At 41.5% G+C, this 24,818-nt stretch overlaps 1 protein-coding gene across 1 annotated transcript; it reads left to right on the top strand.

Annotated features, from left to right (window-relative positions):
• The first annotated feature begins 7,858 nt into the window (after positions 1-7,858).
• LOC122028927 (mitogen-activated protein kinase 4-like) lies at positions 7,859-17,723 on the top strand. Its single transcript, XM_042587900.1, has 5 exons — positions 7,859-8,287; positions 8,395-9,052; positions 16,525-16,605; positions 16,727-16,932; positions 17,487-17,723. The coding sequence occupies exons 1-5, from the start codon at positions 7,859-7,861 to the stop codon at positions 17,721-17,723; spliced, it is 1,611 nt and encodes a 536-aa protein (XP_042443834.1).
• Positions 17,724-24,818: the final 7,095 nt, after the last annotated feature.

A 24,818-nucleotide genomic window follows, 5' to 3' on the forward strand; every position in this document is an offset into this window, starting at 1 on the left:
CTTAGTGTCAAGTAATGGTATACACTTAGACACATTTAATAGTATCCTCCCCAACGGAGTCACTACTATCACTTGTGTGACCAAAGGGAAACCAACTATTGATTTGTCATAAAACTAGATTGGCAATATAATAAAATTAATAAACTCCTCTTACAAATGTTTGAATACGTCCACACTAACGTGGCATACAAGATTCATGGTGTTTGAGGTAATTTTATTTGTCAAAGAGTTATATTGACAAGATAGTCAATGGGTAAAACCCTCCTCTTACAAATGATGAATTTGTATACGTCCACACTAACGTGGCATACAAAATTCACGGTGTTTGAGGTGTTGGTGAATTTAAATAATATTGTTTGAGGAACCAATGTTATTTTAAATTCAAAGAGTTTTGACCAAATATTTGATCAAAGACAGATCAACTATTAATTTTATTCGTCATAAAGTAAAATTGACGAGATAATAAAATTAATGAATAAAATCTCCTCTTCGATTTTGTATACATAAAATTCATGGAGATTTTAAGGAGTTGATCTTGACCAAATATTTTTGTGATTCTTAGGATGTTTGTCAATCCCTAGTAGTCATACTATAGAAAAAGACTTAGTAGTCCCAATTGTAATGATTGGAAATAGGACTTGGACATTAAGGTAAACTGTCTTCTTAGAACTAAGAACAATTTAGGTGTATTTAATTCATTAGTTGAAACATGTCTAGTGGTGTTATCTACCAAAACCTGGAGTGTAGATACAAGATGTCATTAATCATGTCTGCAATTCATTGCAGGGTTCCAGGAAACCCGACAACTAAATGAAAGGTAAATCACCGTCCACATGGGCACTACTGCAAAAGTGGTAGCTGTTGCAGTGGGAGATGTTTATCTTTTGATAAGAATAAAATATGGATTTTTGTCTTTACGTACCAAGTTTAGAAAGAACCTGATTTCAGTTTCTAAACTATTATAGATATTGTGTCTATTTTGATAACAAAGTTGTTATCAAGAAAAATAGGGAAATTATCTATTCTGGTATGATGGTTGACAATTTATAATCCAATAACTCCCACGATGCAACAAATGGAAATTAGTAACACATCTTCTAATTTTAAGAGAAAGCAACCTTCGGAAATGAACCAATTATATCTTTGGCATCTAAAAGCTAGGTTATACTTGAGTAGGATTCATTGGTAGCTAATGAACTTTTGGGTTCATTGGTAGTGGAAATATTTCCAACCTGCGAGTCTTACTTGGAAGGAAAATAACCAAGAAGCTTTTAAGTCCAAGGGGTATGGAGTCAAAGATATGTTGAAATTGGTTCATTCTGATTTGTGTGATCCTATGACTATCCAGACAAGAGGTAGTATTGAATATTTTGTCTATTTTATAGACAACTATTCAAGATACAAATAAATTTACTTAATGTACCGCAAGACTAAGTACTTTGATTAGTTCAAAAAGTACAAGGTTGATGCAGAGAAATGTTAAAGTAAAAAGTCACTATGGAAGATCGTAGTGGCAAGTACCTCTTGAGAGATTTTAGGAGTCACTTATCGGTTGGATTTTAATCCAACTGCATCTGGTACACCCCAACAGAATGGTGTAGTAGAAAGAAGGTAAAGGACTCTTATGGAATAATTAGATAGATGATGAGTTATTCAGAAAATTACCAAATTTGTTTTAAGGATAAAACTCTGAAAACGAAAGTGAACATAGTACCTTCCAAGTTAGAACTCTCTACTCATATAGAATTGCTGAATAGGCGTAAGCCTATTTTGAAGCATATTCGGATTCGGGTAATCCAGCACATATGTTAAAGAGAGATAATAATAAGTTGGATAGGAGTTCACTTGTTTGTAAGTTATCCTAGATAAACAAAAGTAGGTTTATAGTCTTAAAAATCAGAAGGTCATTGATAGCATCAATGACTGATTTTAAAAGGACTATATAATGAACCACGTGCTCATAAGTAAATTTGTTCTTAAGGAAATAATAAAAGACATGTCTAATCTAGTACCAACTGTACAAGATGAGATACCACAAAAAAACTGCAACACGTATCACAAATGATACACAATTGTAGAAAATGTCTTGTCGTAGTGGGAGGGTTGTTAAGCAACCTTAAAAGATTCATGTTTTGGGAGAGTTTTTTGAACTCGATCCCTGAAGGACATGAACCTGATCTCCGGACATATGACGAAGCACTCCAAGATAAATATGCAGCATCTTGGCAAAGAGTAATGAATAATAGAATTAGAATATATGTATTCTAATAAAACCTGGAAGCTTATAGAACCACCAAGTGGTGAAAAAGCCTTTGGGTGTAAAAGGTCTATAATAGGAAAAAAGAGGGATAGACAGGGAGGTAGAAACCTTCAAAGCAAGGCTTGATGAAAAAGGAAACTTTTTTCACTGGTAGTCATGCTTAAGTCTATCCAGATTCTTTTATCTATTTGGCAAGTGGATGTCAAGACAGCATTCCTTAATGGAAGTCTTGAAGAAAGCATCCATATAAAGCAACCAGAAGGGTTCATTACAAAGGGCTAAGAGCATCTTGTGTAAAGCTCAATCAGTCTATGGACTGAGGCAAAGCTTCAAGGTCTTGGAACATCCGATTTATCAAAGTAATTCAGACCTATGGATTTATTTTAGTAACCGGGTAAGTCTTGTGTATACAAAAAGTGTGATGGAAGCGTGGTGGTATTTCTTGTACTATACGTAGATAATATTTTTTGGTAGTTGGAAACAATATCAAAATGTTGTCAGAAGTAAGGGTATGGTTGTCCAAACAATTCGATATAAAGGACTTGGGAGAATGTATATATTCTTGAGATCAAAGTAATAAGGGATCGCAAGAAAAGAATATTTTACTTATCCCAAGCTTCATACATCGGAAAAATCCTTGCTCGTTTTAAGCATACAAAACTCCAAGAAAGGTTTCTTACCTTTTCAGGATGGAGTAACTTTATCTAAAGATATGTCTCTGTAGACATCAAAGGAGATAAAGGAAATAAAGGCAGTTCTTTATGCTACGGCTGTTGGAAGCCTAATGTATGCTATGCACGAGATCAGAAATCTGTTTTGCCAAGGACATAGTTAGCAGATATCAAAGTAACCCTGGACAAGGACAGTGGATTGCAGTAAAGAAGTACCTTAGAGGCACTAGAGATTATATGCTAGCTTACAAGGCAGTTAATTTGGTCCTTGTGGGTTACATGAATTTTGATTTCCAATCGGATAGGGACAATAATAAGTCAACCTCGGGGTTTTGTGTTTACTTTAGGAGGTAAAGTCATAACTATGGAAGAGTGATAAGCATAGGTGTTTTTCTGGACTCCACCATAGAAGCTTAGTATATGGCAAGCCTCTGAGGTAGCTATAAAAGCTGAATGACTCAATAATCTCAAAGATAGACTTAGATATGATTTCTGGTTTGTCCAAAGATTATTACAATTTATTGTAATAATATTGGTGCAGTAGCAAACTCGAAGAAATCATAAGTCTATAAAGGCAAGTAAACACAATAGAGCGCAAGTACCACCCAATACGAGAAATCGTATAAACGAGGAGAAGTTGTTGCTGCCTAGATTGCATCAGGTGATGACCTATAGATCCTTTCACCGAGGTCCTTAAGGCAAGAGCTTTTGATGGATATGTTGAAGGGTTAGGAATCAGATGTATAGTAGCAGATATAGCAGCTTAGTCTTTTAGTATAAGTGGGAGATTGTTAGAGTGTATACTAAAAGCCTAGCTTTTGGTATAAACATTTATCTAGAAATAAGAATCACATTGGTCAAATGTCTACATTTATGATAAATGTAGTTGTTCAATTAATTTATATTGTAGATAACATGGTGTGTGGTGTCACACACAGAGGATCATGTTATCAGTATCTTATAAATTATAAACAAGTAGTTCACGACCATAATGGAAAGGAACAAACCATTGGAAGGTCGTAGTGTAATTAGGTATTAGTTTATCTTGACTGTATAATTACACTAGTACACTCAGAGTGTATTGAGTAGGACCATTTGAGGTCGTTTCTTTTATACTGACTTTATAAAGAAACAAAGACCTCGGTTATTATGGAAGTGTGTGCTCTTAATCCTAATATAATAACAAGCACATATTTTTGATATTTATTTCTTTAATTTATCAATGGGTGAGATTTAATTCGATAAATCAATAAGCCCGATAAGTTGGGAAATGGTATCACTTATAGTGTGTGTTGTTGATTATAAAAGGAAACTGTGTCCTAGAGATACTAGGTTGATAATGTCCTCAAGAGGAGCTCATAAGGATTGTCATGTTAAATCCTGCATGTGGACTTAGTCCGACATGATAATAAGGTTGAGTGGTACTACTCTTGAACTAAGATATTAATTAAATGAGTTGTCAGTAACTCACTTAATTAGTGGACATTCGATATCTTAAACACAGGGAGACTAACACACTCATAATAAGAAGGAGCCCAAAAAAATATAATTTGGGATTGGTGCGGTAGTTCAATAATAGTTCTCTAGTGGAATGAATTATTATTGATAAAATTAAGTTGTGTGTTCGGGGCGAACACGGGATGCTTAATTTTATCGGGAGACCAAAACCAATTCCTCCTCTCGATCCCTATCGTAGCCTCTTATTTATAGAGTACTATACCCACCTATACCCACCTTCATACCCATGAGAAAGGGGTCGGCCAAGCTAGCTTGTGGTTCAAGCTAGGGCCGGCCAAGCCTTGGTTCATGGGTGGCCTGCCCTAGCTTGAACCCAAGCTTAGGTGGTCGGCCCCCATTAAATTAAAAAGAATTTTAATTTTAATTTTTATTATGTGAAAGATATAATTTATTACAGAGAATTAAAATTAAAATATCTCTCTTTAAAAAGATCTACAAAAAGATTAAAAAAAGAGATTAGATCTCTTTCCTTATTTGTAGATTGGAAAGATAGTTTATTTTTTCTCTCTGAAAAATTATTCACATGTTGAAAGTTAAAATTATAGAAATTTCTTTTTATCGACCATGAAGGGATTTTAAAAGGAAATTTTATTTTTTAAAATTTCCAAAGACAAAAAAGGAAGTTTTAATTGTTGATTAAAATTATCCTATTTGCTCTACATAAGGTGGCCGGCCACATACAATTAATTAGGAAAATTTATTTAATTTTTTTTCTTAATTAATTGTTGTCAAGGAAAGTTAAGGAAATTTTATTATAAATAAATTTCCTTATTTGCCAAAGCCAAGGAATATAAAAGAAGGGGTAGGGGTGCCTTCATGGTGAATAACCTCTATTATTTTTCTCCCTCTTTTCCTTGGTGTGGTGGCCGGCCCTTCCCTTTCTCTCTTCTCCTCTTGTTGGCCGAAACCTATCTTCTTGGTGGAGCTTTTGTTTGTGGCCGAATCAAGGAAGGAGAAGAAGGAGAGAAAGCAAGTCTCATCTCTAGCATCCCTTGGAGCATTGGTGGTGGCCGAAAGTATTCATCCTTGAAGAAAATTATTGTGGCCGGCCATCCTCTTCTTTTCTTCCTCTTTTGTGGTGGCCGAAACTTATCTATTGCTTGGAGTTCTTGTGGTGGCCGGATACTACTTGGAGAAGACGAAGAAGAAGGAGAGAAAGATTGTATCCCTTGGAGCTTGGTTGGTGTTTTGTTCTTCGTCCTTGGTGAAGCTTCTTTGTGTTGGCCGAACCTAGCTAGGAGAAGAAGAAGGTGCTTGGTAGTTTCTCATCTCGGAAGATCGTTGCCCACACAACGTCCGAGGTTAGAAGAGGAATACGATAGAAGATCAAGAGGTTTTTCTACAAGGTATAACTAGTAATTTTTCTTTCTGCATCATACTAGTTATTTATGGAAATAATACCAAATACAAGAGGCTTACGATTCTAGAATTTCGAATATGTTTTTCGATGTTGTGTTCTTTTGTTTTTTCTTTTCCTTGTGATTTGATTGTTCTTTTCGGTTAACCTAAAGTTATTTTAGGAAATTAAATATTAGCTTTCTATAAAAGGTTTTGTCTAGTCGGTGGTGGTTGCTCCCATATCCAAGAAGGTCGTGTGCCTCGCCACGTCAGTACTGGGAACCAATTATGGAAATTAATATTTAATGGAATTAATAACTTAAGGTGATTTGGGTCGAACGTGTTAAGTTCCACAGGAGATCCAAGTCAAAACCTAAAAGAACAAATAGATTAAGTTTTGGATCAAACGTGTTAAGTTCCGCAGGCGATCCAAAATTTAATTTAAAAGAACACATGGTAGCTAGGAAAAGGTTCAGACCTTTGTACAAAATTTTTGTACAGTGGAACCTCTAGGTTTTCCGAGTAGCAACCAACAATGACGTGATCGGAAGTCAAGCTCATGGGATGGTCAAAAGTCAAGTTTACGCAGAGGTCAGAAGTCAAGCCCACGAGGCAGTCAGAAATCAGGCCTACGTGGTGGTCAAAAGTTTGTCCTACATGGAGGTCAAAAGTCCTGCCTACGTGGAGTTCAAAGGGCCCGAGCACAAGATGGTCTGAGTCAGGCACAGGTGGCGTTCCGAGGTTAGAACTACGTGTCGAGTAGGAACTCGGAGGCAAGGATATAGGTCAGGATTTATAGCCTTGCGGCACAGGGCACAGGACACAGGAACCAAAACGTGCAGGTCGGGATGTGCAAGCCAAGGATACAGGTCAGGACTTATAGCCTTGTGTTACAGGATACAGGGATCAAAATGTGCAGGTCGGGATGTGTAAACCAAGGATACATGTTAGGACTTATAGCCTTGTGATACAGGATACAGGGATCAAAACGTGCAGGTCGGGATGTGCAAGCCAAAGATACAGGTCAGGACTTATAGCCTTGCGATATAGGATACAGGGATCAAAACGTGCAGGTTGGGATGTGTAAGCCAAGGATACACGTTAGGACTTATAGCCTTGCGACACAGGACACAGGAACCAAAACGTGCAGGTCGGGATGTGTAAGCCAAGGATACAGGTCAGGACTTATAGCCTTGTGATACAGGATACAGGGAGCAAAACGTGCAAGTCGGGATGTGCAAGCCAAGGATACATGTCAGAACTTATAGCCTTGTGATACAGGATACAGGGATCAAAACGTGCAGGTCGGGATGTGTAAGCCAAGGATACAGGTCAAAACTTTTAGCCTTGCGGCACAGGACACTTGAACCAAAACGTGCAGGTCAGGATGTGCAAGCCAAAGATAAAGGTCAGGACTTATAGCCTTGCGGCACAGGACACAGGAACCAAAACGTGCAGGTCAGGATGTGTAAGCCAAGGATACAGGTCAGGATATATAGCCTTGCGGCACAGAACACAGGGACCAAAACGTGCAGGTTGAGATGGGCTAGCTAAGGTGTACAGGTCGGGACAGACGGAATTGGACTCCATTCGACTCTATCGCCGCCGCCGCCGTTCCACTTGTCTTCCTGCCCACGGTCGGACCATCCCGACGACTCGCAGCCGCCGTAACCAGTAAGTCGACTATTTGCCTTGCCATGAGACAGATGTGTGTGCGTTAATAGTTAAAGAAACATGCGATTTGAGCGTTTCAATCGTATTCTTGATCCTCCCCATCATCGATCATGTTTCTTGTTCCGTTCTTCGCAAAGGCATATGTAGAAAGAGATCCAGAGAACGCAACGAATGTAAAAAAGAAAAGAATAATCCAGTTCTTGGATCATCACGTGTTCTTGTTCTGTTATTTCTTGGTGTTCTTGGTATATATTCTTGAAAACCCTAGTCGTTAGACTTTAATTATATCTATGACTTGAATTAAAGTCGTTCGACTTTAATTATATATATTCTTGAAAACCCTAATCTCTGACTTAATTTCTGCTAACATTTTGTTGTTTTAATTGGATTACAGGCCATGGCTATGCTTTCAAATAATCCCCCCGCCGATTTCGGGAACAAAGAAGAAATGAGATTTTACACCATCTCGAACACAGTTTTCGAGATCGATGCCAAGTATGCGCCTATGAAGCTCCTTGGAGAAGGCGCTTATGGCGTCGTTTGCTCATCCATCAACCGCGAAACAAGCGAGAACGTCGCCATTAAGAAAATAAGGAATGTCTTCGAAGATCGCATCGATGCGCTGAGGACTCTTCGGGAGATGAAGCTTTTGGGGAAAATCAAGCACGAAAACGTCATTGAGATGAAGGATATCATGCTGCCTTCCACCAAGAGATCATTCGTCGACGTTTATCTTGTCTTTGAGCTCATGGATACTGATCTGGGGCAAATCATCAGATCACCTCAGCCACTTTCCGACGAGCAGTGTCAATGCTTCATTTTTCAGGTATGAATTATATAACAACGAAATTAAAGTAGAAGAATCACATTCAATATTAATTACATGCATGTTGCCTAAGGTACAATGAATTTAATTATCATTTGTGCATGCAGTTGCTTCGAGGACTGAAGTATCTCCACTCGGCGAACGTAATTCACAGGGACTTGAAGCCAGGGAACCTTCTGGTCAACAGTGATTGTGAACTTAAGATTGGCGATTTCGGACTGGCTCGCACTAAAAGTCCGAGGGGTGAAGGAATGAACGGCTACGTCGTCACGCGTTGGTATCGTGCGCCGGAGTTGCTCGTTTGCTCTGATAGCTACGACGCTGCCATTGATATGTGGTCAGTTGGATGCATCTTCGCTGCGATACTCGGCCGCAAACCTCTCTTTCCGGGCACTGACAGTGCCCACCAGCTCGAGCTCATTCTCAACACTCTCGGCGTTAACCACGATGCTGCTGATTTCGACTTCGTCAGTTACCAGCCAATTCGAGACTACATCGACTCGCTCCCGGATAGTCCAGGCGTTCCCTTCGCCAGTATGTTCCCCGATGCCAATCCACTGGCCGTCGACTTGCTGAAGAAGCTGCTCGTTTTTAATCCGGCAAAGAGAATCAATGCTACGGAGGCATTAGAGCACCCTTATATGGCTCAGTTGTATGACCCTCTGCTCGACCCCGCTGCCAAGGGCCCCATTGATCTTGGCTTCGATGATGATCTCGGGGAAGACAAGATCAGAGAGATGATATGGGAGGAGACGCTCTGCTATCGCCCAGGAAAAGCTGCTCTCTGACTCTGACCGTTTGCATGTCTTGACAGAAGGGAAGACTTGAGGCTAGCTGTTTTATGTATGTATTTAGCACACAGCTGTGTCACAACGTAGTTTTTGTGGCGACCTTTTTTTCTTTCCTTTTCTTTTGACATGAATTTGTTGAACAATTGTAAAAAGAGATTGTGGAATACAAGAACATTTTATTTACTGACATGAAGGGAAAGGAAATTGGGAATAATTGTAATCAAGCTATCAATACATTCTCTGAAAAGAAAAATGAACAGAGAGCATTTTGAACAAGCTTTTAATCCTTACAAAAAAGCTTGAAATCTTGAATGCAAGTGCGGGAAGCAGTTGGGCGTTCTTAATTAGATGAGCCTCAGTTCATATTCTCCCGCCATTGTGATGTATCTCACCCAAGGTAGAGCTTGGTATCCACTCTTCTCGATAATTTTAAGGTAACGAACCTAAACAATCGATGACAATGATGCATTAACCGTAGGTTAACATAATCCAATAAAGTTATTGTGAAGGAGAAAAGTACCTGTATACCAGACACGGTGAAATATGGGATCTCAAACTTCACACGTATAGGAGCTTTTTTCTCTGCAGTCGCCTCTTCCGCGGTGATACTGGGAAGACTAAATTCTGCCCTACACATGTATTCCTAAGTACAGAGGAGAATACCAGTGTGGTCATGAAAACATGTACATGAACTTCGCAGTAATTAGAGGCATCATTAACTTTATCCTGGAAAAAAAAAAAAAAAGAGAAGAAAGTGCGTCAAACCTTGCCACCAGGAAAAGATTTTACTTGCCAGACCAATGCATTATTTTCTGGAGCATATGAAGCAGAACCCATGGATGTCCGAATGGGTTAATTCGATCCTACCTGTACAGGCATTGCCCTAACCTCTCACAATGAGGTGGTGGGGCCCACACTTAAGTAGTGGGTCCCACCACCTCATTGTGAGAGGTTGGGGCAATGCCTGTACCGGTAGGATGAAATTTACCGTCCGAATGTTGGCATTGGTGGCATCTGAAGGCACCGGCAACTCAATTTCCACATTTGTGGCAGTGCTGTATGTGGCTGGAGGGGCGGCGGCAACGCTGACGACTTCGCCTTGGGTGGCTACAACGGCAAGAGGAAGAGAGAGGAGGAGAGGAGAAGGGTTTTAATCAAAAACCTAACATTTAGATTTTTTTTAATCAAAAGTTATATTTCTCTTCAATTTATATCATATATGATACGATACATGATCGTGAGGTCAGGGAGATGACGTGGTCGGAAGTCAAACCCATGGGATGGTCAAAAGTCAAGCTTACGCGGCGGTCAGAAGTCCAGTCCACGTGGCGGTAAGAAGTCAGGCATATGTGATGGTCAAAAGTTTGGCCTACTTGGAGGTCAAAAGTCCGGCCTACGTGGAGTTCAAATGGCCCGAGCACAAGATGGTTTATGTCGGGCACAGGTGGCGTTCCGAGGTTAGACCTACGTGTCGAGTATGAACTCTGAGGCAAGGATATAGATTAGGACTTATAGTCTTGCGGCACAGGACACAGGAACCAAAATGTTTAGGTCGGGATGTGCAAGCCAAGGATATAGGTTAGGACTCATAGCCTTGCGATACAGGATATAGGGATCAAACGTGCAAGTCGGGATGTGCAAACCAAGGATATAGGTCAGGACTTATAGCCTTGTGATACAGGATACAGGGATCAAAACGTGCAGGTCGAGATGTGCAAGTCAAGGATACAGGTCAGTACTTATAGCCTTGCGATACAAGATACAGGGATCAAAACATGCAGGTCAAGATGTGTAAGTCAAAGATACATGTCAGGATTTATAGCCTTACGACACAGGACACAGGAACCAAAACGTGCAAGTCGGAATGTGCAAGCCAAGGATACAGGTCAGGACTTATAGCCTTGCGATACAGGATACAGGGATCAAAATGTGCAGGTCGGGATGCGCAAGCCAATGATACAGGTCAGGACTTATAGCCTTGCGATACAGGATACCGAGATCAAAACGTGCAGGTCGGGATGTGTAAGCCAAGGATACATGTCAGAACTTATAGCCTTGCGGCACAGGACACAGGAACCAAAACGTGCAGGTCGGGATGTGCAAGTCAAGGATAAAGGTCAGGACTTATAGCCTTGCGGCACAGGACACAAGAACCAAAACGTGCAAGTCGGGATGTGCAAGCTAAGGATATAGGTCAGGATTTATAGCCTTGCGGCACAGAACACAGGGACCAAAACATGTAGGTTGAGATGGGCTAGCTAAGGTGTACAGGTCGGGACAGACGGAATTGGACATAGGTGTACGGGTCAGGACGCAGGATAAGTGGAACCAAACAAAGGCATACATGTCACAATGCAAGGCAAGACAGGTCAGGAGTTCACAAGACAGGACGCGCGGGACAGGGCTGACGTACAGATCAGGATTTGTGGAGCAGCAAATGCAGGATAGGAAATATAGGTCTACACCCCACAGAGCGAGGCCGACAAGAATAGGGACCCAGTCCAGGGTTAATAGATCGGGGCAAGCATACACTACATGACAAGCAAGCCAGGGAATCGTAACAACCTGTCAGGGAATAATCACTGTCTGTCAGAGAATATGCTAACGGTCTAGTGCTCACCACCCGCTGATTCCTTCCTAGACCTATAGAAGGACACCACGTGTCATTCACCGCCAGATAAAGCCTGACATTTGGCATTCCCTGACACCCGTCAGACTCTAGAAACATTCTTTGCAGTATAAAAAGGAAAGCTTTGTCCTTTACGCAGGTACACTCACTCGTCTTTTCACACTCGTCTTTCACTTTTCGTACTTTCTCTGTGTTTCTGGGGAAAAAGTAGACAACTACCTATTCCGGAACGTGACGATGGAGGACTCGGGCAGAATCAACGTAACCATGACCGCAGGAGAATACGAGCTCTTCAAAGAGGCTAAGAAGCGGGCGGCCTCTGAAAAGCAACAAACTACCGTATCCAGACCAAAAAAGTTACCTGAGGTTTCCAAAGAGCCGGCTCACGCTTCAGACCGGGGGTCCAAGAGGAAACAACCTCTAGAATTTCCTCCTACCTTCTATAGAGAGTCGGGCCAGGGGTACTATCAACCAAACCCGGGATGCTTCAGTTGCAAGGAGCAGCCACAAGTTTCTGTAGCTGAGAGTTCTTTGCCCAAGGATTCGAAGAAAGGAAAGTCTATCATCCCGCGCGAAGAACGCCAGCCAGAATTGGAAGAGAAAGTGCCCTTCTCTTCCAAAATCTTGGAGGAGAGGCTACCCAAAGGGTACCGACCCCCGTTTATCGGGGAATACGATGGCAGCAAAGATCCTGAGGATCATCTCCGCAAGTTCCGAAACGCGGCCCTGCTGCATCAATACAGCGACGTCGTTAAATGTCGAGTGTTCCTGAACACTCTATCGGGTTCCGCCCAAAAGTGGTTTGATGGACTGCCGCATGGGTCCATCACTTGCTTCTCCGACTTCAAGATCGCATTCCTACGCCACTTCACCAGCAGCAGGAAGTATCAAAAGACTGGCCACTGCTTGTTCGCCCTCAAGCAAGGGTCCGCTGAACCATTGAGAAGCTATATCAAACGTTTTAATCAAGTGGCCCAGGATGTTCCCTCTGCCACATCAGAGATACTTATGAGCTTCTTCTCCCATAGGCTGACCGAGGGAGAGTTCTTTAGAGATCTCATCAGAAATCTTGTAAAGAATTTCGATGAGATGCTGGAGAAGGTGGCCAGCTACATTAACGTGGAGGAAGCGCAGGCGGTGCGAAGGAAGGCAGACAAACCACCTCCCTCTACTAACAAACTGGAAAGAAGAGCACCTCAACTGCCTACTCAACCTCTCCCACGCGCTCGAGATGCCCGACCGACTTTTCACCCCAGTCCGGACGCCCGACCGGTGCCACGTGTAGCTGCAGTTCAGGTCTCTCGACTTGGACCTTGGGGACCGTGTTATTGCACATACCATCGGTCCCACACGCATGCCACCAACGATTGCTTCCAATTTGCCCGTGATTCTTGGTGCGCTGCTGAGCTGGGCTTGCCACCCCCTGAGTTGGCTCCTCAGGTCCAGCGAATGATGGAAGAGTGGCATAATGCAGCGGGGCAGGCTAGTCGACCTTGAGCAGATCAGGAAGGCCCTAGCATGCCGCAGCAAGGGCAAACCTGGGAGCCAGGAGAGGCTCGCGAGGCCGAGAACAGAGGCAACGCGGTCATCCGAGACATTGGTATGATCTCTGGAGGACCTACTGACGGAGATTCAGGCCAGGTGCGCAAATCCCATGAACGTCGATTGGAGATCCATGCTGTTGGATGCAGCCAGGAGCAGGCTGCTAGCCCGGTCATCAGTTTTGGGCCGCAAGACCTGGAGGGATTGGAGTTTCCCCATGACGACACCCTCATCATCAAGGCTGTTATTGCCAATAGTCGTATGGCTAGAGTCTTCATTGACACCGGCGGCTCTGTCAACGTACTATTCAGGTCTGCTTTTGAAGAGATGCAGATCGACGCTAGTGAGCTACAACTAGTGGCCACTTCTCTGTATGGTTTTACCGGTAATGAGGTGAAACTCATGGGTCAGATCAAGTTGGTCGTATCCTTGGGAAGCGAGCCACTAGTAAGGACAGGAGGAGCACCTTTATCGCGGTGGACTCGCCCTCCTCTTATAATGTTATTCTAGGCCGACCAACCCTGCATGAGTTCAGGATTGCCGTCTCTACCTTTCACCAGAAGATCAAGTTCCCTGTAAGAGAGCAAGTCGGCAAAGTTAGAGGGGAGCAGCGGGTTTCTCGGCGGTGCTATATCGACATGGTCAAGGTTGAGGCTCGCAAGGCATAGAGGACTCAGGACGGGGTCGTTCATGCTATTCAGGAGGAGCCCATGTCGATAACGGAAGAGTCCATCCCCTGTGAGGAGGTCCAATTATATTCTGAGCGCCCAAAGACTCTCACTCGCATAGCTGGGGACCTGCCACCCGAGCTGAAAGAAGACTTGATCCAGTGCTTGATCCGCAATAGGGATGTCTTCGCCTGGTCCACTGAAGAACTACCAGGGGTCAAGCCTGAAGTAGCAGAATACAGGTTACATCTCTTGCCTGACACCCGGCCCGCCAAGCAAAAGAAGAGAAACTTCTCGACCGATCAAAATAAAATCATCCGAGCTGAAGTGGACCAACTCAAGAAAGTAGGCCACGTTAGGGAAGTACAATTTCCGTCCTGGCTTTCCAACGTAGTTTTAGTGGCGAAGCCCAACAATAAGTGGAGAGTCTGCATAGACTTCCGGAATCTCAATAAAGCCAGCCCTAAAGATTGTTATCCTTTGCCAAGAATCGATCAACTGGTGGACTCAACTACCGGCTACGAAAGAATCTGTATGCTAGACGCTTATTAGGGGTACCATCAAATCCACTTGGTCGTGGAAGATCAAGAGAAGGTTAGTTTTATCACGGCAGATGGTACCTTCTGCTACACTGTCATGTCTTTTGGGCTCAGGAATGTCGAGCCACCTATCAAAGGATGATGGACAAAATCTTCCGGGAGCAGGCCGGGTGCAGTGTGGAAGTCTACGTAGATGGCATACTCGTCAAGTCTCCCTTAGCTGCAAATCTGATAGTTGATGTGGAGGAGACCTGTGGCACCCTCCGGCAGTATGGAGTAAAATTGAATCCCTTAAAGTGCTTATTTGGAGCCAAAGGAGGGAAGTTCTTGGGCTATCTCGTCACTAAGAGGGGAATTGAAGCCAACCCTGAAAAGGTCTAAGTGCTCCGAGATATGAAGGCCCCCCAAAATTTGAGGGAAGCTCAGAAGCTGGTAGGCAGGATAACAGCTCTGTCTAGATTTATCTCCAGATTAGCGGATAGAGCGGCACCCTTCTTCAAGGTGCTCAGAAAAACTTCCAAATTCCAGTGGGATGAAGAATGTGCACGCGCTTTTGAAGTGCTAAAGAAGTATTTGGAGACTCTGCCTTCTCTGTTCAAGCCTATTACAGGAGAGCCGCTCTGGGTTTACCTTTCAGCCACCCCTGAGGCCGTGGGGTCAGTATTAGTGAAGGAACAAAACAATATACAACGACCAGTGTATTTTTTCAATCATCTATTAAAGGGAGCTGAGTCTCGATACACAGCTCTGGAAAAGTTGGTCTATGGATTGGTGCTCATGACTCGGTGTTTAAGGCCATGTTTCTTGGCTCATCTTATCACAGTCCTAACCAATAGCACTATGGGTAAAGCTCTTACCAACGTTGAAGTTGCTGGCCAGCTCATCAAATGGACAACCGAATTGGGAGAATACAATATCACCTATCAACCTCGCATGACTATCAAAGCACAAGCCCTAGCTGATTTCTTGACCGAAGTGCATCAGACTAATTCAAAAGAAACTTGGAAAGTATATGTGGATGGATCAGCCACACATCAGGGGAGTGGCGTCGGCATTCTTCTGATATCTCCTCAAGAAGACATCTTGCAGCTAGATGTACGATTAAACTTCCGAGCTATCAATAACGAGGCGGAGTATGAGGCTTTATTGGCAGGGGGTGCAAGCAGCTCGTCATGTGGGAGCCGCTTGAGTTATCATTTATTCAGACTCCCAATTAGTAACTGGCAACTTTGAGATCAACTGCGACAAGCTGCAAGTATATCGGGAGGCTTATGAGAAGATGAAAGAAGATTTCAAGAAGGTCACGGTCAGTAAGATTCCTAGGGCAGAGAATGATAGGGCTGATGAATTAGCCAAAATGGTTAGCTCCTTGATTACCTGGGTACTGGATAGGTCGATGGCAAAGACCTTTCTCATAACCCAGATAAATCTGCAAAATAACAGGGACAAGATTATTGATTGGAGAGCACCGATGATTAGCTATCTTCAACAGGGCATCCTGCCAACAGACCTGGAACAAGTGCGACTGGTCAGGAAAAAGGCCCATGCCTACACTATGATAGGGGACCAATTATATAAGCGGGCGTTTTCCAGACCTTTACTCAAGTGCCTAAGCATAGAAGAAGCGGATCAGGTCTTGAAAGAAATGCATTTGGGGTGCTGTGGCAGTTATGCCGAAGGGCGAACAATAGCTCGTAAGGTACTGTTGGCTGGATATTTCTAGCCCACTCTCCAGAGGGATGCTCAACAACTGGTGAACACTTGCTTGTCCTGCCAGAAACTTCAAAATCTGACGCATATGCCCACCTCGGTGTTAAAGACATCTATAGTTTCTTGCCCCTTTGATCAGTGGGGTACGGACATTGTCGGACCTTTCCCTATGGCATCCGGTCAAAGGCGATTCTTAATGATGGTCGTAGACTACTTTTCCAAGTGGGTGGAAGCCGAGGCTCTGTCCAGGATTACTGCGAGAGCGGTTATTCAATTTATATGGAAGAACATTCTATGCAGATTTGGTATACCTCATAAATTGGTATCAGATAATGGAAGGTAGTTTCAAGGTCGGAAGATCCAGGCCTGGTGTCGAGGGTTCGACATTACTCAGTCGTTCACCTCCATAGCGTACCGATAGAGCAACGGGCAGACAGAGGTTATCAACCGAGAAATTGTACGAGGATTAAAGATTAAGTTAGATCATATGGGAAGAGACTGGGCAGAAGAGCTGCAAAGTATTCTTTGGACGTACTGTACAACACCCCGAGAAAGCACAGGTTTTACTCCGTTCCATCTGGTCTACGCCAGTGAAGCAGTGGTACCTGTGGAGGTCGGGGTACCTTCAACTAGGAGAATGCTATATGATGAGGAGAACGCTGAACAACGGCTGGCAGAGCTGGACCTCATTAGCGAGACTCACGAGCAAACGACAATCCGGTTAATGGCCTATCAACAAAGGATGAGGCAAAATTATGATAGGAAGGTGGTTCCTCGCTTCTTTAGAGAAGGGGACTTGGTCTGGAAATGAGTAAAACCCGTGGGAGACGTAGCCAAGTTAGCACCTCAATGGGATGGACCCTATAAAGTTGTCAAAAAGTTTGCATCTGACGCGTACTACCTGCAGGACGACCAGGGCAGGAATCTAAACCGGCCCTGGAGCACTAATTACCTTCGACCTTACCGCACCTAAGTGTAGTTTGAGAAAGCAGATAATGAGAAGTAGAACAGAACATTAGGCATAAAACAGTTCAATTTACATGATGTACAAGTGCAAATTACTTGAAAGCAGAAAAAACTTCATCAGGCATTTTGTCCAAGATGCGATGATGATCCAAAAAGTCTGCAGAGGAGCGGATTTAAGATATCCCTGCTCGTATAGTTGTCGTAGAGCCCCTGCCACACCATAGGATACAGAAACTACGAAGCGGTCCCCGACCTGGACGCTGAACTCTCGAGAATGAAGGTAGGCCTCTCGGCTCTGCCTACAACATTCATCTTCCCCTATTTTATATATTTCTAGAGCTGAGGTAACTCCAGAAAGACCAGAGCAAGCCTGGGACAATTCCGCTTTCAGGGCAAGCAGTTCAGCGGCCTGTGATTCCAAAGTCTGGCTCTGCTCTTGTAAGAGGACCTCTTTCGATTTCAGCTCCTGGGTCAGCTGGTCCACAGTCTACTTATGGAGACCCTTGGCCTGACTTTTTTCTTCGCGAAGGGCCTGGAGCTCTTGGTCGGTCGCACGCAGAGCTTGTTGGTGCTGAGCATTCACCTCTTTAAAGCCCCTATTTCGGCTCTTTGTGTTAGAGTGTATATTAAAAGCCTAGCTTTTATAAACATTTATTTTAAAATAAAGAATCACATTGGTCAAAAATATCTACATTTATATGCTAAGTATAGTTGTTCAATTAATTTATACTGTAGATAACATGGTGTGTGGTGTCACACACAGAAGATCATGCTATCAGTTCCTTATAAATTATAAACAATAGCTCACGACCAAGATGGAAAGGAACAAACCATCAGAATAGTCGTAGTGTAATTAGATGTTAGTTTATCTTGACTATATAATTACACTAGTACACTTAGAGTGTATTGAGTAGGACCATTGAAGCAGTTTCTTTTTATACTAACTAAATAAAAGAACAAGACCTCGGTTATTATGAAAGTGTGTGCTCTTAATCCTAATATCATGACAAGCACATATATTTAATATTTATTTCTTTAATTTATCAATGGGTGAGATTTAGTTCGATAAATTAAAAGGCCCGATAAGTTGGGAAATGATATTACTTATAGTGTGTGTTGTTGATTATAGAATGAAGCTGTGTCCTAGTAATCTAGGTTGATAATATCCCCAAGATGAGCTCATAAGGATTGTCATGTTAAACCCTGCAGGTGGACTTAGTTAGACATGACGATAAGGTTGAGTGGTACTACTCTTGGACTAAGACATTAATTAAAATGAGTTGTCAGTAACTCAATTAATTACTAGACATCCGATATCTTAAACACAGGGAGATTAACACACTCATGATAAGAAGGAGCCCATAATATAATTTGGGATTAGTACGGTAGTACAATAATAACTCTCTAGTGGAATGAGTTATTATTGATGAACTTGAGTTATGTGTTCGAGGTGAACACGGGATACTCGAGCTCGTCGGGAGGCCAAAATCAATTTCTCCTCTAGGTCCCTGTCGTAGCCTCATTAATGCCTCATATCCACTCATGAAAAACTCATCTTGGTGTCCAAGAGGGGGTCGACCCATGGCTTGGTGACCAAGCCATGGGGACAGCCACTTCCTTCTCAAAGGGGTCGGCCTCTTGCTTGGTGCCCAAGCAAGAAGGGGGCCGACCACATAATTCAAAGTATGAGGGGTGTTTTGAATTTTTAAAATCTTCTCTCTATAGATATCTACAAGTTTTAAAAGAGAGATTTTAAAATTATAAAACTTTCCTTATTTGAATTAGGTCACATGGTTTAAAAGAAAGTTTTAAAAGTTTTAAAACTTTCCTTTTTAACCATCCACATGGTTTTTAAAAAGAGAGTTTTAAATTTAAAACTTTCCTTTTTATAACCATGTTAAAAAAAGAAATTTTAAATGAGAAGTTTTAAATCTTAAAACTTGTTTTAAAATTTTCCTTTTTTAAAAGCATCAACATTAGGAAATTAAAAGAGAGCTTGTAAAATTTTAGAGCTTTACTTCTTTGCTTATAAAATTTTTACAAGATATATATTTTTCTTCTTTTAAGGGTCGGACACCCTTTCTTGGTGCCCAAGCAAGGGGTCGGCCATTCAATCAATTAAGAGGAGAAAAAGGAATTAAAAAGGAGGAAAGGAAAACAAGAGGAAGATTTTAATTTTTTGAAAAAATATTTCCTTATTTGCCTTGGGCAAGTATTATAAAAGAAGGGGAAGAGAGGCCTCATGATGTATCAATTCTTATTCTCTTGCCTGTGCTCTCTCTTGTGGTCGGCTCTCTCCCTTTTCCTTTCCCCTTGCTCTCTTTTGTTCCTTGGTGGTGGTTGTGGCCGAAACATAGAGAAGGAGGAGGAGCTTTTGGGTGGTGTTCATTTTGGAGGTTAGTCGCCCACACGACGTCCAAGAGGAGGCGAGGAATACGGCAGGAGATCAAGAGGTCGTTGCATACAAAGAAAGGTATAACTAGTAATTATTTTCCGCATCATGCTAGTTTTTCTTTGTATGAATTCCAAACACAAGAGGCATATGATTCTAGAGTTTTGAATTTGTGATTCGAGTTTGTGCTTTTTTTGTTTTTCGAATTTGTGATTCGATTGTTCTTTTTTGTTAAACCTAGAGTTATATAAGGAAATTAAATATTAGATTTCTTTAAAAGGCTTTATCTAGGCGGCGGTGGATGATCTCATACCCAAGAAGGACTAGTGTCTCGCCATGCAGTCCTGGAAGCTAATTTTGGAAATTAATATTTAATTGAATTTATAGCATAGGTGGATTTGGATCAATAATGTTAAGCATCATTTGCGATCCAAATCTAAACCATTAAGAACAAATAAGTTAAATTTGGATTCAATAATGTTAAGTTCCGTTTGCGATTCCTAATTTAATTTATAAAGAACACAATAGGATGTTTAGGAAATGTTCGACACTTGTACACAGTGGAACCAGTACGATCTTCCTAGGACCAACCAACAATTGGTATCAGAGCTAGGGTTTGCCTCTGTGTGTTTGGTTTTCAGTTTAATTATGCACATGTCATACATAATTTAGGCAGGATAATAGTAGGATGTGCTAACTTTACGATTGCAGGCTCCAACTATTATGGCTTACAGATATTGTGTGTGATTGGACCCTTGGACATGTCAATGGCATTTTATTGTGTGTGCATGATTGTAATATTAAATACAGCAGGAGCTGTATTAGTTATTAGGAATTTACATTTTTGTTTCGATTTAGATTATATGTACATTCCTTTGTGGAATATAGGATCGATATATGTAAAATTCTATTTTTGTCGCGGATCGTATCCTTGCAAGGCGTGGTACTATTGGAGGACCAGAAGCGCAGCGGAAAAAGGAAGCTCGATGGACCCGACGACATGAACCCTAGGGTTGGCAGCACGCGAACGACAGTGATGGAAAAGGTCATAATAGTTGGAAAATAATTTCCATATTTATTGCTTTTATTTACTGTTATGTGTGTGATGTATGCTTACTAGGTTAAAATTCATCACCTTAAATAACTAAGTGGGAGAGGGATTTTTTAATAAATTCCATGGTCTCCATTACTGTTTGTAAGTGATGCAAACAAACTTGTGCGTTGGCTCTGAGTGCCTTCCTCCATATCGGATGAGTTTGTTTGTGGATCACTAGATCAAACTTCCATTTTTGGATGACTATAGGAAATTAATTAGGAGTGTGTAATCTTCGCCATCGGAATGAGCATAATCTTATTTAATGGACTAAGTGTCAAGTAATGATATACACTTAGGCACGTCTAATAGTATCCTCCCCATCAGAGTCACTGCTATTATTTGTGTGACCGAAGGAAAACCAACTATTAATTTTATTTGTCATAAGGTTAGGTTGACAAGAATAAAATTAATGGGTAAAACCTCCTCTTACAAATGTTTGATTTTGTATACGTCCACACTATCGTGACATGCAAAATTCACGGTGATTTGAGGTGTTGGTTAATTTAAATAGTATTGTTTGAGGAATCAATATTATTTTAAATTTAGAGTTTTGACCAAAGTTTATTTTGTGATTCTTAGGATGACTTTCAACCCACTGGCCATCATACTGAAAGAGAACAAACTTACTGGTCCCAATTATATAGATTGGAAAAGAAACCTGGGCATTGTCCTAACTGCCGAGGGCTATAAGTTTGTACTGTCAGAGGAGTGCCCTAATGTGCCTAATGGTGAGTCTACCAAAGAGGAGATTGAGAATCATAGGAAATGGGTAAAGGTAGATGAGATGGTACGGTGTTAAATTTTGGCTTCAATGTCAAATGTGTTGCAACATCAGCATCAGTATTTACCAATGAACAATCTCAAGGATCTCTTTGGTCACCAGGATCGGGCCGCTAGGCAAGAAGCTATGAGAAAGTTAATGACAGCCACCATGACAGAGGGGACTCCCGTAAGGGATCATATCATAAAGATGATGGCTTATTTGAACGAAATACAAATCCTTGGAGGAGAAATCGATGGGGAAACCCAGATCGATATCATTCTCCAAACGCTACTCAGAAGTTTTGAGCATTTCCACCTGAACTATAATATGAATAAAAGTATGTATTCATTGGTGGAACTGCTGACAGAACTTCAGGCAATAGAATAGCTATTTCGTCATAATTCTCAGATTCACTATGCTGAAAATGGTTCTACTTCTAAGTCGAAAGGCAAGAAGAAGAAGAAACAGGCTGTTTCTGTAAAGAAGGTGAATAAACCTCAAGGTACAGGATAAAAAGCTAGAATGAAGAAGCCGAAGGGCAAGTGCTTCATCTGCAAGTAGTCAGGACATTGGAAGGTAGACTGTCCTCATAGGAAAGAGAACAATAAAGGTATATCTCATTCTCTAGTAGTTAAAACATGTTTAGCGGTGTTATCTACCAACACCTGGTGTGTAGATACGAGAGCCACTGATCATGTCTGCAACTCTTTGCAGGGGTTCCAGGAAACTTGACGACTATTTGAAGGAGAAATAACTGTCTACATGGGCAATGCTACTAAGGTGACGGCTGTTGCACTGGGAGACGTCTACTTATCTTTTCATAGGAATAAAAGTTTGGTTTTAAGAAATTGTCTTTATGTACATAGTTTTAGAAAGAATTTAATTTCAGTTTCTAAACTGTATATGGATGGATATTCTGTTTCTTTTAATAGCAATGTGGTTATAAAGAGAAATAGAGTTATTATCCGTTCTAGTGCATTGATTGACAATTTATATACTTTAAATATAATTTCTTCCACAAAGCAACAGATGGAAATTAATAACACATCTTCTAATTCCAATAAGAGAAAGGAATCTTCGGAGATGAACCAAATATATCTTTGGCATCTAAGACTTGGTCATATTAACTTAAGTAAGATTCAAAGGCTTATAGCTGATGGACTCTTGGGTTCATTAGTGGTGGAAAACTTTCCAACCTGTGAATCTTTCTTGGAAGGTAAAATGACCAAGAGACCTTTTAAGGCCAAGGGGTATAGAGCCAAAGATGTGTTAGAATTGGTTCATTCTTATTTGTGTGGTCCTATGTCTATCCAGGCAAAAGGTGGTTTCAAATACTTTGTCTCTTTTATAGACGATTATTCGAGATACGGATACATTTACTTAATGTGCCGCAAGTCTGAGTGCTTTGATAAATTCAAAGAGTACAAGGCTGATATGGAGAAACATCTAGGTAAAAGTATCAAGACACTACGGTCTGATCGTGGTGACGAATACCTCTTAGGAGAGTTTAGGAATTACTTATCAGAAGCTGGGATTCAATCCCAATTATCTGCACCTAGTACACCCCAACAGAATGGTGTGGCAGAACGAAGGAATAGGACTCTTATAGAGATGGTTAGATCGATGATGAGTTATTCAGAATTACCAAATTCATTTTGGGGATACGCTCTGGAAACGACAGTGCACATTCTGAACTTGGTACCTTCTAAATCAGTACCCTCTACTCCCACAGAATTGTGGAATGAATGAAAGCCTAGTCTGAGACATATTCAGATTTGGGGTAGTCCATCACATGTGCTGAAAGTATATGCTGATAAGTTGGAATCTCGTACAGAAGTTCGCGTGTTTGTGGGGTATCCTAGAAGAATGAAAGGTGGTTTAATTTATAGTTCTAAAGAGCAGAAGGTCATTGTTAGCACCAATGCCCAGTTTTTAGAATAAGACTATATAATGGACCACAAGCCCAAAAGTAAAATTGTTCTAGAAGAAATAAGAGAGGACACGTCAACTTTAGTACCAACAGTGTAAGATGAAGTACCACAAGAAACTGCAACACGTGTTACAAATGATGCACAGTTACAGATAGGGGTGTCAAAAATGAACCCGACCCGACGACCCAACCCGAGTCGACCCGAAAAAAATCGGGTTCGGGTTCGGGTTGGAGGGTTGGAGAGTAAAAAAATTTCGGGTTGGGTCGGGTTGGGTTCGGGTTGACCCGGGTTGACCCGGGTTGGCTTAAATATAGGGTTTTGTGGGTTTTTTTAGAGTTAAATCAAATTTTATTTTAAAAATTTAGATGTTTTTATGTATATTAATATCATGTTTGTATGATAATGATGGAATATTGAGATAAAAGTGAAGAATTATAGGGAAAATAGCCCAAAAAAGTCGTTTTGAATCGGATTTTCGGGTTATATGGGTCGGGTTCGGGTTGATCGGGTTGGTCGGGTTCGGGTTCGGGTTGAGGTGTTTTGGGTTGAACTCGGGTTCGGGTCGGGTTCGGGTTGGGTTAAAAAAAAAAAAAAAAAAACTCAACCCGACCCAACCCGACCCGACCCACCCGAATTGACACCCCTAGTTACAGACAGTGCCTCATCGTAGTGGGAGGGTTGTTAGGCAATATGAGAGATTCATGTTTTTGTGAGAATCTTCGGACTTGATCCCGGGTAAACATGAACCTGATCCCCGGACGTATGACGAAGCACTCCAAGATAAAGATGCAGTATCTTGGCAAAAGGAGATGAATTCTGAAATAGAATCTATGTATTTTAATAAGGTCTGGGAGCTTGTAGAACCACCAAATGGTATAAAAGTCGTTGGATGCAAGTGGATCTACAAAAGGAAAAGAGAGACAGACGGGAAGGTAGAAACCTTTAAAGCAAGGCTTGTTGTGAAAGGGTACACTCAGAAAGAGGGAATCGATTATTAGGAGACCTTTTCACCGGTAGCTATGCTTAAGTCTATCTGGATCTCTTATCCATTGCTGCTCATATGGATTATGAGGTTTGACAAATGGATGTCAAGACAGCTTTCCTTAACGGAAGTCTTGAAGAAAACATCCATATGAAGCAACCAGAGGAGTTCATTGAAAAAGGCAAAGAGCATCTAGTGTGCAATCTCAATCGATCTATTTATGGATTGAAGCATGCTTCAAGATCTTGGAACATCTGGTTTAATAAAGTAATCCAGTTATATGGATTTATTCAGTGTCTGGATGAGTCTTATGTATACAAGAAGTGTAACGAAAACGTGGTGGTATTTTTTATACTATACGTAGATGACATTTTGTTAATTAGCAACAATGTCAAAGTGTTATCAGACGTAAGGGTATGGTTATCCAAACAATTCGATATGAAGGACTTAGGAGAATGTGCACACATTCTTGAGATCAAAGTCATAAGGGATCGTAAGAAAAGGATATTGTGTCTATCTCAA

This window comes from Zingiber officinale, chromosome 10B (genome assembly GCF_018446385.1).
Source record: "Zingiber officinale cultivar Zhangliang chromosome 10B, Zo_v1.1, whole genome shotgun sequence".
NCBI classification, from domain to species: Eukaryota; Viridiplantae; Streptophyta; class Magnoliopsida; order Zingiberales; family Zingiberaceae; genus Zingiber; species Zingiber officinale.